This window comes from Hypanus sabinus, chromosome 22 (genome assembly GCF_030144855.1).
Source record: "Hypanus sabinus isolate sHypSab1 chromosome 22, sHypSab1.hap1, whole genome shotgun sequence".
NCBI lineage: Eukaryota > Metazoa > Chordata > Chondrichthyes > Myliobatiformes > Dasyatidae > Hypanus > Hypanus sabinus.
In genome coordinates, this window is record NC_082727.1 from 17,568,677 (window position 1) to 17,585,183 (window position 16,507).

The 16,507-nt window shown below is 45.8% G+C and overlaps 1 protein-coding gene across 3 annotated transcripts in view; it reads right to left on the bottom strand.

Moving 5' to 3' along the window:
- The window catches only part of crtac1b (cartilage acidic protein 1b), a 325,818-nt gene that overhangs the window by 173,828 nt on the left and 135,483 nt on the right, over window positions 1–16,507 (bottom strand). For all 3 annotated transcript variants that reach the window (XM_059947159.1, XM_059947158.1, XM_059947157.1), the window contains exon 6: window positions 1,786–1,920. In XM_059947159.1, coding sequence (XP_059803142.1) covers window positions 1,786–1,920 — 135 coding nt within the window. The remainder of the gene's footprint in view (window positions 1–1,785; window positions 1,921–16,507) is intronic.

The following is a 16,507-nucleotide window of genomic DNA, read 5'->3' on the forward strand; positions in this document are numbered from 1 at the left end:
AAGTACCTGCTTAGCACCAGCCTTTGGTGGTATGTAAACTACAGTCAGGATCACGGAGAACTCTCTTGGTAAGTAGAACATTCAATGTTAGATCATTAGATATATGTCAGTAGAACAAGAGTGAGCCATGTCTTTGTGAAACAAAGCAATTCCTCATTTCCCTCCAAATCAGAAATCTTGCCCTTGGGTCCTCATTCTTGTTCTCCAGCAACCGTACACTTGCTAACAAGACGCTGGGTAAAGGAAGTTTCATGCCCTTTTGTCAGGTTGGCTTGGAGCCTTTCCGTCCTCCCTGTCTTTCGGCTGTGGTGATGTACCTTCATCCGCCTGACAGCTAGTCCGTCGAGTCCTTCAGAAGATTAAGAAATCACTATTTCTTTCAGACAGTTCGAAAATACATTACTTAAAGTGAAGTTGCAGGCTACAGATTTCAGAGAGAGGAGTTCAAAAGAAGTATATTTAGAAGTTCTGTAAGCTGCCCACAGCATGTCACTGTGGTTCACAAGCATCAGATTGAAACAAAGTTCCTCATTCGCCAGCATTTCTTGGACTACCCACGACTGCACTTCATTGGCTACACACTGGTCTTTCCTGAGACAAACCATTCTTTCTGATTCCAGGATGTTCCAAAGGTCCTTGCGACCAACTGGATGTGTACGCTGCAGCTTAACGTATGAAACTGAGTAGCCAGGTTGGCGCAGGAAAATCCCACACACAGCAAGGGTGACTGCACTGAGCAAACCTGCTTCCAGTGAGAAAGGCTGAAAGGTTAGCTTTGTGTCACTTGTTACAGTGAAATATCGAAAATGCTTCGTTATTTCAACGACCAGCAGACTGAAGATTCAACGGGGGGGGGGGGGGCAGCCTGCAAGTGTCGCCATGCTTCTGGCACTAACATATCATGCCAACAACTTACTAACCCCAACCCCAACTTACTAACCCCAACCGTACATCTTTGCGAAGTGGGAGGCAACCAGCGCACCTGGAGGAAACCCACGCGGCCATGGGGAGAAGGTAAAAACTCCTTACAGACAGTGGCGGAAATCAAACCCCAAACATCACTGGCACTGTAAAGCAACTAATCGCCTACCGTGCTGCCCCACGTGCACAAGGGACTTGATGCTACAGCTCTCTCTGTCAGAGGAAGCGTGGTCATATAAGAAGAAAAAATAATAAAAATAACCAATAAATAAGTAAATCAATTTCAGTATATTGAATAGATTAAAAGTCGTGCAAAAAATAGAAATAATATTTACAAGGAGATTTGCAAGGATGTTGCCTAGATTGGAGAGCGTGCCTTATGAGAATAGGCTGAGTGTACTTGGCCTTTTCTCCTTGGAGTGACAGAGGATGAGAGGTGTCCTGATAGAGGTGTATAAAACGGTGAGAGGCATTGATCGTGTGGATAGCCAGAGGCTTTTTCCCAGGGGTGAAATGGGCAACATGAGGGGGCATAATTTTAAGGTGCTTGGAAATAGGTACCAAGGGAATGTCAGGGGTAATTTTTTCACACAGAGAGCAGTGGGTGCGTGGAATGCACGGTGGAAAGGATACTATAGGGTCTTTTAAAAGCCTCTTAGATAGGTACATGGAGCTTAGAAAAGTAGAGGGCTTTGCACTAGGTACATTCTAGGCAGTCTCTAGAGTAGGTTACGTGGTCAGCACAACATTGTGGGCAGAAAGGCCTGTAATGTGCTGTAGATTTCTATGATCTATGAGTTGCTGGAGCATTGCTTGGACCCCATGAACCTTTACAAAAACGCGACCTCTTTGGCCCCCACTCACCGGCCTCTGCTGCAATGTCTGTGAAGGTGCCGTCTCCATTGTTCTTGAACAGGAAGTTGGGTCCATTCTCGTTATCACAGAAGATGTCGGAGTGATGGGAGCTGACGATGGGCCCGACTGCCACACCACGGCCACCTGGGGGGGACAGAGGGGAGAGATGAGACAGGGGAAGGTCGTCTGAGCAACAGCAGTGGTGAAACCTCACAGACAGCAAGGTGCCCACCACACCAACACCAAGGCTTTCTGAACTGAATTTTTCCACAGACTCTGTAACCCAAACTGACCGATGACCCAGTGAGCGGGAGGCCAACATGATGGAAATGGACAATCAAAAGCAACTTCACACATGAAGGGTCTCGGCCCGAAACGTCGGCAGCGCTTCTCCCTATAGATGCTGCCTAGCCTGCTGTGTTCTACCAGCATTTTGTGTGTGTTGTTGTTCACACACGAGTTATACACTTGGATACATTGCAGTAATCTTTTAGAACACAGAATATAGATCACAGAACACGGAACACAGGACACGAAACAGTACAACACTGGAACAGGCCCAATGGCTGACAACATCTGTGCTGAAAACGACTCCATATTAAACTAATCTCCTCATTCTGTACATGATCCATAGCTCTCCATTTGCTCTGTATTCATGAGTCTGTCTAACAACCTTTTATGCACCACCATTGAATCTGCCTCTAACATTCTCCCTGTCACCCTGTTCCAAGCACCCACCACAACGTATAAAAAGAAACATTTTTTTGCATATCTTCTTTGGATATTCTGCCTCTTACATTAAATGCATATCCTCTGGTATCTGTGACATTTTCATCCTGGGAAAAAGATTGTGACTATCTACTTGACTGCCTCATCATTTTATGGACTTTTATCAGTCCTGCCCCTCAGCATCCCAGGTCCAAACATGTGAAGTTCCAAACCCCCAGTTCACAAATAACTACTTCTCTTCAACCATTTGGTAGTGTAGTGGTTAGCACAGCGCTTTACGGTACCAGTGACCTGGGTTCTCTTCCTGCCACTGTGTGTAAGAAGTTTGTATGTACTCCCTGTGACTGAGTGGGTTTCCTCCAGGTGCTCCAGTTTCCTCCCACACCCCAAAGACCCACCAGTTGGTAGGTTGATTGGGTCATTGTAAATTGTCTGAGGGACGGGCCTGAACTGGACACTGGTGCCATGGCAACAAGGCAACCAACGGGAAAGAGCTGCCGCATCCTTCAAACGGGCCAATCGATGACCAGCACAACAGAAGTGGCTTTCGACGGACAAGTAAACTAACCTCCACATAACACTATGTTCACAGTCAATGTGTTCAGTAGTGTTCTATTACATTCCTTAAAACCAATAGCACTGTTGCCACTCATGTGGACCCCTGCGGGGGTACAGCACTACAATGATCGAGGGGCTTCCTCACCCAACCTGGCCCCTCCCTGTCCAGTGCTCAACACAATGGTCCCTCCCCACTGAGCCCTTGTAGTGACTGCACCAAGCTTCCGTGCATCTCTCAGCATGTATTCCCACAACCTAGAAGGTTCCAGTTGGCAGTATTCCTCCACGGACATCTCCCCTTGCTGGTAGACCAAAGTGTGTCTTTCACCAAGCTAATGACCTACCAACACTTGATGTCCACCTCTGTGGGTGACCCTGGGAAAAGAGAATCCACTGCTGGGGTCGAACTGTGACACAGGGTCTTCCATCTTCCCCCACACCCTCTTCACAAACCCACGGTCCACAAAGAGGTGAGCAACCATCTCCTCTCCATTAACGTCTCTGCCTCTATCCCCTATGGATTAATGCCAGAACTGTGACCGCTTCACTATGCACCCAGCTCCCCGCTCCTGCATCAAACTGTTAGTTTTTGTAACTTGAAAACATAAAGCTATTTGAAAGAAAAAAATGGAAGCCCGGGACAATACATATATTCATTTTCTTTTATTTTAGTGAAGTGTGCACTTAACGACATGGTGGTCCAATGTTATTTGCCATTCATTTACTTTTACATAAAACCCAAAATGAATTATGCAAAACGAGAAAGAATGCTCAATCAAACAACATACATATTTATAAGACTAAAATATTACTGAAATACTAAACACACATCACTCCTTTCTTCTTGGTTATAAACTCCAACTCAGTATTCAGGCCAAAAGATTTCATCTTTGTGGAAGATTTCTTACTCTTGTGCAATTAAGTCTTTCCTGACAAGGTAGGGAGAGGGTGTCACTCTGTTGAACTTGAGCTTGAAGAGGGTGGATGGGAAGGAGTACAAATTTGTAGGCAATAGGTGAGACTTGGTAAAGGTGGGGGAGGTGGAATTGAGAAGCTGGGAAGTGATAGGTGTAACGCTGAGCAAGGGATGTACACTGAGCAAGGGATGTACACTGAGCAAGGGATGTACACTGAGCAAGGGATGTACACTGAGCAAGGGATGTAGAGAACAAAGAAGAGGTAAACTCCTTGGGACTGTGCTGCATCTCTCAATAACTTCAATAAATAAATACACCTTTTCCATGTACCTGTCCAACTACCTTTCAAATGCTGCTAATGAGAATCAGGTTTACTATCACTGACAAGTGGCATGAAATTTGCTGTTTTGCAGCAACAGCACGGTGTAAGAAACCAAATTATAAGTTACAATCATAGAAGGATATAGGTGAAGCATGGGCAAATGGGACCAGTTTAGCCGGGAATCTTGGCTGGCATAGACCAGTCGGGCTGAGGGGACTGCTTCTGTGCTGTGTGACTCTAATATTGGAACAGTCTGATAAACTGTTAATGCAAATGCGGCATGTATCAGCTCTTGTTAAGGTCAAGCAGCAAAGAAAAATGGCCAGCTAAGTCAAAAATAACTACAAAGAATGTGCTGAAATAATTATGTTCAAAACTTGCAGGATGTCAATGTCAATTGATTGTGGGTGCTGCTTTGGAAGCGGGTGCCAGCAGAGAACAAGTACGTTAAGCCTACCGGGAACATGTGAATGAACACAAGAGATTCTGATTCTTGAACTGCACACATGAAATCCAGAAGAAACTCAGGAATATGTGCCTAAGACTTTTGCATAGTACTGTATATCCTGAATCTGTGGGAGAGACACCGGTGCTGTTGTCAGCAGTTCCGGGGTCTTGCGATCTGATGCACTGCAATTCCCATACCAGATGGTGTTATTCTGACTTCTGCCCCTTCCTTTCCAGTCCTGATGAAGGGTCTCCGCCTGAATTATCAACTATTTATCACTATCAGAAGTGCTGCAAGTGCAGTGCCTCCAAGATGATCAAAGACCCCTCCCTTTCTTCCCACACACTTTGACCTCTTGCCATCAGGCAGAAGATGCTACAGCACAAGAACTAGGACTGTCAGGCTATGTAACGGCTTCCTGCCCCAGGCTGTTGGGCTTCTTAACATCCTCCTGCCACCCAGCACACTCATATAACCTGTCTGAATACCTGAATACCCTACCACCAACAACCACCCCACCACCCTCCACTCCCCAACTCACAGACTCACAGCCCTCCTGCTCTGGCCATTCTTCGTCTTTTATTGTTGCGGTTTCACATTTTTATGCAACTGCTTGTTTTACTACATAAGAACATAAGAGATAGGAGCAGGAGTAGGCCAATCGGCCCCTCAAGCCTGCTCCGCCATTCAACAAGATCATGGCTGATCCAATCTTAACTCTAGTTATCACCGAATCCCACAAGGCAACAGTGCCAACCAACAGGGCACCATGCCGCCCATTTTATTTTATTATTCATCCCACCCAAACCCATGTGATCACCTGGGGGAAAAAAAATGATTTGCCAATTGAGGAGAAAAAATCTGGAAAATTCCTCTCCAACCCATCCAGGCTATCGAAAACTGGTCCAGGAGATCACATGGCTGATCTAAACCTAGCCTCATGTCCACTTACCTGCTCGCTCACCGTATCCCCTAATGCCACTTTTATCCGGGAAAATGTCAATAGTATTGGCAATAGTGCCAATAGTATTAAACTGAATTATATAAATGTGCACCTTGCATTTCTGAGGCCAAAGTGCATGTTTGGTCAACATGTCACTCAGGGACTTGTGCTAATATTATATTGTGACTGTATGTGTTGGATCATAACTATATGTACTGTGTCTGACTATATGTCCTGTGTCTGACTGTAAGTACTATAACCATATAACAATCACAGCACGGAAATAGGCCATCTTGGCCCTCCTAGTCCGTGCCGAACCCTTAATCTCACCTAGTCCCACCTACCCGCACTCAGCCCATAACCCTCCTCTCCTTTCCTGTCCATGTACCTATCCAATTTTACCTTAAATGACACAACTGAACTGGCCTCTACTACTTCTACAGGAAGCACATTCCACACAGCTATCACTCTTTGAGTAAAGAAATACCCCCTCGTGTTTCCCTTAAACTTCTGCCCCCAACTCTCAAATCATGTCCTCTAGTTTGAATCTCCCCTACTCTCAATGGAAACAGCCTGTTCACGTCAACTCTATCTATCCCTCTCAAAATTTTAAATACCTCGATCAAATCCCCCCTCAACCTTCTACGCTCCAATGAATAGAGACCTAACTTGTTCAACTTCATCTCCTTCTACCTTAGGCCACAAACTTATCAATCACCCGGATGAGTTATTAACTTCAAACTTCCTGCATCATCACTCAAAGAGTTGACCTGCACGTGCATGTGATGAGAGCTGTATAACTCATCTCATTCTACCTTAGGCCACGAACTTATCAATCACCTATCTGTGGACACTTTCTGGAGGTCCAAGATCCGTATGCTCCACGACCGCTGGACTAAGTGTGTAAATGTAGGAGGGAACTATGTTGAAAAATAAACATGCTAGGTTTTCTATAATTGACACCTTCTAACTTAGGCCACGAACATATCAGTCACCCCTCGTGTGTGTATATATTGATTAAGCATTCTTGTTCATTTAAATAATTCATTACAGGTTATATGTATAAATACGTGAATTGCATATATCATCACATTATGTACACATCGCGCTTAAAGTAAATTCAAAGGTAGGCTCACATTTTGGTCTCCCATGTCTTTGTTGGAATTAGTTTAATGTTTTGAAGTTACAAAACATAACACCAACAACAATGCAGAGTAAAGTGCAAAAGCTACAGAGAAAGTGTACTACAAGTCAACAGTACAGCGCAAGATAACGAGGTAAGATTGTGAGGCCAAGAATCTATCTTGTCATACAACAGGTCTGTTCAAGAGTCTGATAACAGGAGGAGTAGAAGCTGTCCTGAGGCTGGTGGTACTTGCTCTGAGACTTTCGTATCTTGTTCGGAGAAGAGAGAATGTCCAGGGCAGATGGTACCTTTGGTTAGGCCGGCTGCTTTACTGAGATAGTGAGTGAAGGGGAGGTTGGTTCTGGAATATATTTTTTGTGTCTCTCTGGTTTCTTGCAGTCATTAGCAGAGTAATTGCTGTTCTAAGATGCTGTGCATTCAGACAGAATGCTTTCTATGGTGCATCAATAAAATCTGGTAAGGACAGACACGATCTTCTGCTCTTATGGTCATGAACAGGATATGAAGTGTAATGAGCAAAGGTTAGGGGTAAGGAAACTCAGGAAACTGGCAGTTCATAAACCTAGACAGAGGGAGAATTAGTAATTAATGATGGTTAATGGCAGAGTTTCGGATGGTGATGAGGAGGCGTACAGGAGTGAGATAGACCAGCTGGTTGAGTGGTGTCACAACAACCTTGCACTCAGTATCAGTAAGACCAAGGAACTGATTGTGCACTCCAGGAAGGGGAAACCGGGAGAACACACACCAGTCCTCATCGAGGGGTCAGATTTGGAAAGGGTGAAAAGCTTCCAGTTCCTGGATGTCAGCAATTCTGAAGACCTGATTCCGATGTTAAAGAAAGAAAGAGAGGGGGAGAGTGTATATGTGTGTGTGAGAGAGAGAGAGAAATAGAGAAGGGGAGAGTGTGGGGCAAGAGAAAGAGAGCGAGAGAGAAAGAGCATGGGAGAGGAAAGAGAGGGGAGGGAGACAGGTGATAGAGAGGGGAAGGACAACAGTAGAGAAAGGGATTTCTTTACGTATTGAGATACAGTGCAGAATAGGCACTTCTGGCCCTTTGGATCTTGCCACCCTACAACACCAATTTAACCTTAGCTTAATCACAGGACAACTCACACTGACCAATTAACCTATGAACCGGTACATCTTTGGACTATGGGAGGAAACTGGAGGAAAATGATGTGATCTCGGGGAGAGCAAACAAAGTCCTTACAGACAGCAGCACGAGTTGGGTCCTTGGGTCACCAATATTGCTAAGCATTGTGCTAACCACTATGCTACCATAATGCCCCATGATGGGGGAGAAGGACAGAGAGTCAGAGCGAGAGTCAAAACCAACAGCTCAAGGACAGAGAACAGGCCGCAGTTATGCAGAGGTGAGGGTCAGAACCCAGTTACAACGATGTCAGCATAAGACCATAAGATTTAGGCCATTCAACCCATTGAGTCTGCTCTGCCATCCACAATGGCTGGTTTATTACCCCTTTCAACACGATTCTCCTAACCTCTCCTCGTAACCTTTGATGCCCCGACTACCCAAGAACCTATAAACCTCTGCTTTAAATATATTCAGTGACTTGGCCTCCACAGCCCTCTGTGGCAATGAATTCCACAGATTCACCACCCTCATGCTAAAGAAGTTCCACCTCTTCTCTGTTCTAAATGGACGTCACTTTATTCTGAGGCTATGCCCTTTGGTCCTAGATTCTCCAATTACAGGAAACATCCTCTCCACGTCCACTCTACCTAGGCAAAGGTTTCAATGAGATTCCCCAACATTCTTCTAAACTCCCATGAGTGCAGGTCCAGAGTTATCAAACACTCCTCAGATGTTAACTATTTCATTCCTTGAATCATTTCTGTGAACCTCCTGTGGACCTTCTCCAATGGCAGCACATGGTTTCTTAGACAAGAGGCCCAAAGTTGCTCACAATACTCCAAGTGTGGTCTGACCAATACCTTATAAAGTCTCAGCATTACCTCCATGCTTTTATATTCTAGTCCTCTGGAATTAATCTACTGACCTGTATGTCTTTGGAATGAGTGAGGAAACCCAAGCACCTGGAGGAAATCTACGCAGTCACAGGGAGAACATACAAACTCCTTATGGACAGCACTGGGAATTGAACCTGGGTCACTGGTACTACAAAGCATTCTGCTAACCACTATGCTACTCTGCCACCCACGATGGGGGAGGAAGACTGAGAGAGAGAGAGAGAGAGAGAGAGAATAAAAACAGACATCTCTGGGAAAGAGAACAGGACACAGTTATGTAGAGGTGAAGGTCGGACTGTGAGTATTACCTTAGTCAACTATTGTTCTATATACAGAATGCAACATAATGAATCTATTGTGCTTATACCCTACAAGTGTAACATGAAATCTTGTAGTCAAAGACAAATACCTTGCGTTAGTTTAAATTAAATTCTAAAAATAAAACAAGCTACCGGTTGACAATTCTCGATGGTTGTTTTGGGTTTAATATTTCTTTTAAAAAGGAAGCAGTGTAGAGTGAGTAAAAAGTGACTGTACCAGACACAATGTTTGTCCAGGTATTGCCTTTGGTTCGTGGGCACTGCTTTCATAAAATCTATTTTATTTCTTTAGAGATACAGCATGGTAGCAAACCATTCTAGCCCACGAGACTACACTCCCCATATGACCATAAGAGATATGAGCAGATTTAGGCCATTCAGTCCATTGAGTCTGCTGCACCATTCCATTATGGCAGGTTTATTATCCCTCTCAAACCCATTGTCCTACCTTGTCCCTGTAACCTCTGATGCCCTTACCAAACAAGAACCTATCAGCCTCTGTTTTAAATATATCCAATGACTTGTTCTCCACAGTCATCTGTGGCAATGAATTCTGCTGGTTCACCAACCTCTGGCTAAGGAAATTTCTTCTCATTTCTGTTCTAAATGGACATCTTTCTATTCTGAGGCAGTGCCCTCTGGTCTTAGATTCCCCAATTAAATTACATATCCTCTCCACATCCATTCTATCTAAGCCTTTCTATATTTGATAGGTTTCAATGAGGTTCCTCATCATTCTTCTAAACCCCAGTGAGTGCAGGTCCAGAAGCATCAAACACTCCTCAGATGTTAACCTTTTCATTACTAGAATCATTTCTGTGACCCTCCTCTTCACCTTCTCCAATGAGCCAGTACACGGTTTGTTAGATAATAGGCCCAAAACTGCTCACAATACTCCAGGTGTGGGCCGAGCCAACTATCAAGGACCCATTTACACCAAGTAAAACATAGAAACTACTAGAGCAAGTCATCTTTGGAAAAAGTTATAGAGTCATAAAAAAAGTACAGCACAGAATCAGGCCCTTTAGCCCATCTAGTCTGCGCTGAAATATTTAACTTGCCTACTCCCATCCACCTTCACCAGGACCATAGTCCTCCATACGCCTATCATCCATGTGCCTATCCAAGCTTCTCTTAAAGTTGAAATTGAGCTTGCATGCACCACTTGTGCTGGCAGTTCATTCCACACTCTCACCACTCTCTGAGTGAATAAGTTTCCCCTCATGCTCCCTTTAAACTTTTTACCTTTCACCTTTAAACCTTTCCAACCTCAGGGGGAAAAGCCATCTTGCATTTACCCTATCTATACCCCTCATAATTTTGTATACCTCAATAAAATCTCCCCTCAGTCTTCTACATTCTAAGGAATAAAGTCCTTATAACTCAGGTCCTCAAGTCCCAGCGACACCTCTGTAACTTTTCTCTGTACTCTGTCAACCTTATTTACATCTTTTCTGCAGGTAGATTTACCAAAACTGCACACAATATCCAAATTTGGCTTCACCAACATTTTATGCATCTTCAACGTAACATCCCATCTCATGTATCAGTACTTTGATTTATAAAAGACAATGTGCCAGAAGTTTTCTTTAATGATCCTCTCTACTAATAAGCATAAAATTCCATCTTCCGTTTTTCAGCCCCTCTTTCCAGCTGATCCAGATCCCTCTGCAAGCCACGATCGTCTTCCTCACTGTCCACCACACCCCCCCAGTCCATAACTTTGCCGATCCAGTTGACCACTTTAGCATCCAGGTCATTGATACGGATGACGAACAACAATGGACCCAGCACTCCAGTAGTCTAGTCACAGGCCTCCATTCGGAGAGGCAACCATCTCATACCGCTCTCTCGCTTCTCCCACAAAACCAAGAATGATTTAAATATCTCTGCTAGGGCTGCTGCAATTTCTGCACTTGCCTCCCACAGCCCCTGTGGTATTATCCACCCTAATTTGCCTCCTGCTCTGTATTCTGTGTAGGGTCCAAGAAGTTGATGCCGCTTTGCCTCACGTCTATAGACACTGTCTGCCTCCTGGGTAAATATAGATGCAAGGAATCTATTTAAGATCTCCCACATCCTTTTTGGCTCCACACATAGATTACCATTCTGATCTTCCAGAAGACCAATTTTATCCCTTGCAATCCTTTTGCTCTTTACAAATCTGTAGAATCCCTTAGGATTCTCCTTCACATTGTCTGCTAAGGCAACTTCACACCTTCTGTTAGCCATACGGCTTTCTTGTTCTCTTGCATTTCTTATACACCATTAGCACCCCATTTGTTCCTACCTGGCTATATCTGCGATACTCCTCCTTTTTTTCTTAACCAGGGCTTCAATATCACTTGAAAACCAAGTTTCCCTAAACCTGTTATCTTTACCTTTTATTCTGACAGGCACATGCAAGCTTTGTGCTCTCAAAATTTCACTTTTGAAGGCCTCCCCCTCGCCAAGTAGACCTTTGCCAGAAAGCAGGCTGTCCCAAGCCACAATTGCCAGTTTCTTTCTGATACTGTTGTAGGTTTTCGTAAATAAAATGATGTGAGGTGTTTTATGTTTAAGAAAAACTGTAATAACTCATTTATTGTACTGCAAAACCCAAACACAAAGTGCAGTAACCAAACTTCATGTAATTCTGTCATCATGTCAGCCCAGCCTCTTAAAGTGAACCCCAGCTCAAGATCTGTGGTTGTGAATAATGCACGTTTCCACCTTACACGTTGCCCTACACTGGTGCCTCCCAGAATCCGCTAGAGCCTGCATTGTGAGCCTGTCTGAAGCTCAGACATTGGCTCGGGTCCTGTGTTCCATGGGTGGAGGACCAGCAAGTGTCTCTGCTTGTCCGGAGGTGTTTTGGCACACTCATGGTCACGTCGTGATGGTAGGAGCATGGTAGCAGAATCTACCAAATCTTGGTTTGCCGGTTTTAGCCAATCTACTGTAACACATTCAGGTTTAGCCCCTCATCTATGATAAAAAGTCTTAGCTCCCTGTTTCAAGACACGGAACGGGCCATTGTAAGGGGTCCCAGGGGAGTGTTGGTGTGCATCATGGTGGACAAAAACAAATGAGGTGGAATGTAGATCAACAGGAACCCAAGGGTGCTGTACACCGTGATGGGAGGTAGGAATAGGTGCAAAGGAATTGAATTTACTGAGGAGGGTGGAATGCTGTTGAGGTACCGACCAGATGGTTGTAAGGTCAGGAATAAAATCACCTGGCGACATAATGTCTGCCCGTGTACTCAGACATGGACATCCACAGGTGCTCTTTGGTAGCTGTTCCAGAAGGACCCATGGGAGACGATCATGCCAGCACTCATCCGTCAGGAAAGAGCATCCTTTAAGGAGCGGTGAAACCGCTTGCATAGGCCATTGGACTGTAGGTGATGCGCCGTGGTGTGGTGTAGCCCGAAGCTGAGGTTCTGGGCCATCGCAGCCCAGAGGTCTGATATGAAATGGGGACCGCGGTCATGGGGTGCCAAACCGAACATCCCAGGAGCTGATGAACACCCGAGCCACATCTGTGGCCATTGTCGATGCTAGAGGGAGGACCACTGACCACCTGCTGGTGCAGTCCACCATAGTAAGGAGGTGTGTGAAAAGGACCAAGAAGGACCACATTGACATGGTCAAACCATCACTCAGGGGCCTCAAAAGCTGCCAATGGTGCCTGAACATGACGGTTAATTTCTGCCCACTGGCACTCCACGCAGGCTGCAGTCCAATCACATGCATCCTTTCTAAGGTCTTGCCACACAAATTTTAGTGCAACCAGTTTCATTGAGGCCTTCCAGCCCGGATGCACGAGGCCACATATGGAGTCAAAAACAGTCTGTTTCCAGTTTGCAGGGAATGGAGTGAGGGCGACCAGATGAGGCATCACACAGGAGAGAAACCCCAGCTAATGTCGGCCAGCTGCAGGCTAATAACTGCTGTTCGATAAGCCTGGACTTAGCTTGGTCAGTTGCCAAGCCAGCTCGGTCAACCCCTATGTGTATGGCCTCAATGGCTAGCCGTGAATGGTATTGCGTTTCCCCTTAATACGTTTTGTACTCAGATAGGTAGCCAGGTGGCATTGCTGCTGTGCAGACCAAGGGACTGATGTCACCACATGCACGAGGGGTTTGTGGTCAGTGAACGCTGTGAAATGGCGACCCTCTAGAAGAAGATGAAAATGGCGGACAGCCAGGTAGAAGCCAAGAAGCTCACGGTCAGATATGCTGTGATTCATTTTGGGGGAGGCTGAGCTGCTGGGTGAAGAAAGTGAGTGGCTGCCACACTCCTCCGAACAACTGTGCACACACAGCACCCACGGCACAGTCTGTAGTGATGGCCGTAGGTGTGTTAGGGAGCGGGTGCAGCAGCAGAGTTGTGTTATCATCAAATGCCCTGATCATGACCACTGACCAGTCAAGCATGTGATTAGGGGTATCGCCTTTAAGCGCGCTAAACACGTCATCCAGGTAAACAAAGCATAAGAACAGCAGCTTGTGGAATGAAGTGGTGATAGAAATTCACCATACCTAAAAACTCCTGTAGTTCTTTAGTGAGGAAGGGCAGTGGGAGATCTATAATATCAGCTACTTTTGACGGGAGGGGTTTCAGCACGTGAGAAGTTTGCAGAGATGAGATACTTATTTGGATTTGGATGCACTGGGGACAAATATATCAAGCAGGTAAACAAGAGGGAAGTCCAGGTCCTTGACCACAGAAAGTCTGTGTTGCATTTTTCAGCCTACATCATGCACAGAAGCTCAAACTCAAACAGGGTTGTCACAGCTGTTTTGGGAGTGTCCTCAGAGCACACGGGCACCTGATGGTAGCATCTAAATATACTGACTTCGGAAAAAATTAACTTTCTAGCTGAATGTGCCAAAAAGTCTTGGACTGGGTAGCAATCGAGGATGGTGGTCTTGTTAAGGCATCAGTAATCACCACATGGGCGGCAACCACGGTCAGGCTTAAGGACCATCTGAAGGGGTGAAGACCAGGGGATATTCAACTGGCATACAACACCGAGTCTTTCCGTGTTGGCAAACTCAGCCTACGTGGTTGCCAGCTTTTCTGGGTCCAGTCTACGCGCACGGGCGTGGAGTGGGGGGCCATTAGTGGGAATGTAGTATTCAATGCAGTTGAGAATGTGGTCTTGGTGAAGTCGCCCAGCAGTCGAGTAAACTCACTTGCAGTTGTGCATGCTCTTGGCAGAGCTGTTGTGGGAAATTTACTGGGAGAGCAGGGTAACGACCGAAAGTCCTTGACATCCATAAACCGGTAGTTCTTCAGATCAACGAACAGTACCTGGGCATACAGGAAGTGTGCACCAAGCAGAGGTCTAGCCACTTTAGTCCGGACAAAGACCCATGTGTAACGGTTCCTGCTGAACGGCATCACCCGTCATGTCCTGAAGGTCTGGATCCTGCTGCCATTGGCCTCCAGCCAGGTTTCCTTGTTCCTCGCTTTCTCATCAATAGGCAGCACACTCACTTGAGCACCCCTAAGCCAATCTAGGCAGAAACGGGGTGAAAGCCACACAGTCACAGGGAAACGTGAAAACTTCACACAGACAGCAGCTGAAGCCAGGATTGAAACCGGGCTGGGGGAGGGGTGAGGCAGCATCTCTACCTACTGCGTCACCCTACACCACGAATGAGCCCCACCTCCATTTGACTGAAGGACTTCTCCATCTCTGCAGGCATCCTAGGAGCAACAACTGTCTGCAGAGGTGCCATGGACAGCATTCTGCCCGGTTGCGTCGTTGTCTGTTATGGAGACTCCAGTGCACAGGTATGGAGAAAGCTGCGGAGAGTTGTGGATTCAGCCAGCTCCTCGTGGGCACTACCCTCCCCACCAGTAAGGACATCTTCAAAAGGTGAAGCTACAAAAAGGCAGCATCCATCATCGAGGACCCTTGCCATTTCTCGTAGCGATTGTAGGTTTTCATAAATTAAAACAGCAGAGGCATTTTAAGCTCAAGAGAAACTATAACAACTCCTTCATTGTCAACCAAACACTGACCATAAAGCGCGGTAAAAGCTTCACATCATTACGTCATCGCATCAGACCAGCCTCTTAAAGTGAACTCCAACTCAATGTTGGTGGTTGTACATTTCCACCCATGGCATTACTCTATGAGGGAGGAGGTCCAGGAGCCTTACTGTCTTAGGGACTGCTTCTTCCTCTCCACCATCAGATTTCTGAATGGTCCAGGACACCATCTCACTACACTGCTCTATTTTTGCAATATTTCTTATTATATTAAAGCAATTTGTTAATGTATTGCACTATAGAGCAAAAAGATTTCATGACATGCAGTATGTCAGTGATAATAGACCTGAATCAGATTCTGTTGGAACCTGGATTGTTTGAGTAGACCTACTCTGTCACTGTGTGTCTGCCGTGTGTTAGGATTAGTAGTGATCTCTTCCAGATATCTTGCATGTATACGTGGCAGAAGACATCTTTTACTGGGGTTTCCCGTTCAGTATCTGTCCCATTTCTCTCTGCCTCACTGTTCCTTGTGCTCAGGAGCTGGCTGGGTGTGTTTAAAGCCATTCGCTGTCCAGAGAGTGATTTCACAACGTGACGATGGAGGGATGGTCAGATTAGCTGCCGTGGCAAAAATAGAAACTCCTTCGATATACCAAAATCTCCAAATTACTGCCACCTCTTTTGCAGTTTAATTTGATAACGGAGTGGGCTACACTTATAAACAGGGCAATTGCCTCAGTATTTACAGTGGGGCTCGAGGAATGCGTCAATATCTAGAGGGAGTCCCCATGGAGTGTGTCAGTATCTAGAGGGTCCCCATGGAGTGTGTCAGTATCTAGAGGGAGTCCCCATGGAGTGTGTCAATATCTAGAGGGAGTCCCCATGGAATGTGTCAATATCTAGAGGAGGTTCCCCATGGCGTGTGTCAGTATTTAGAGGGAGTCCCCAAGGAGTGTGTCAGTATCTAGAGGGTCCCCATGGAGTGTGTCAGTATTTAGAGGGTCCCCGTGGAGTGTGTCAATATCTAGAGGGTCCCCATGGAGTGTGTCAGTATCTAGAGGGTCCCCATGGAGTGTGTCAGTATTTAGAGGGTCCCCGTGGAGTGTGTCAGTATTTAGAGGGTCCCCGTGGAGTGTGTCAGTATCTAGAGGGTCCCCATGGAGTGTGTCAGTATTTAGAGGGTCCCCGTGGAGTGTGTCAGTATTTAGAGGGTCCCCGTGGAGTGTGTCAGTATCTAGAGGGTCCCCATGGAGTGTGTCAGTATTTAGAGGGTCCCCATGGAGCGTGTCAGTATTTAGAGGGTCCCCGTGGAGTGTGTCAGTATTTAGAGGAGTTCCCCATGGAGTGTGTCAGTATTTAGAG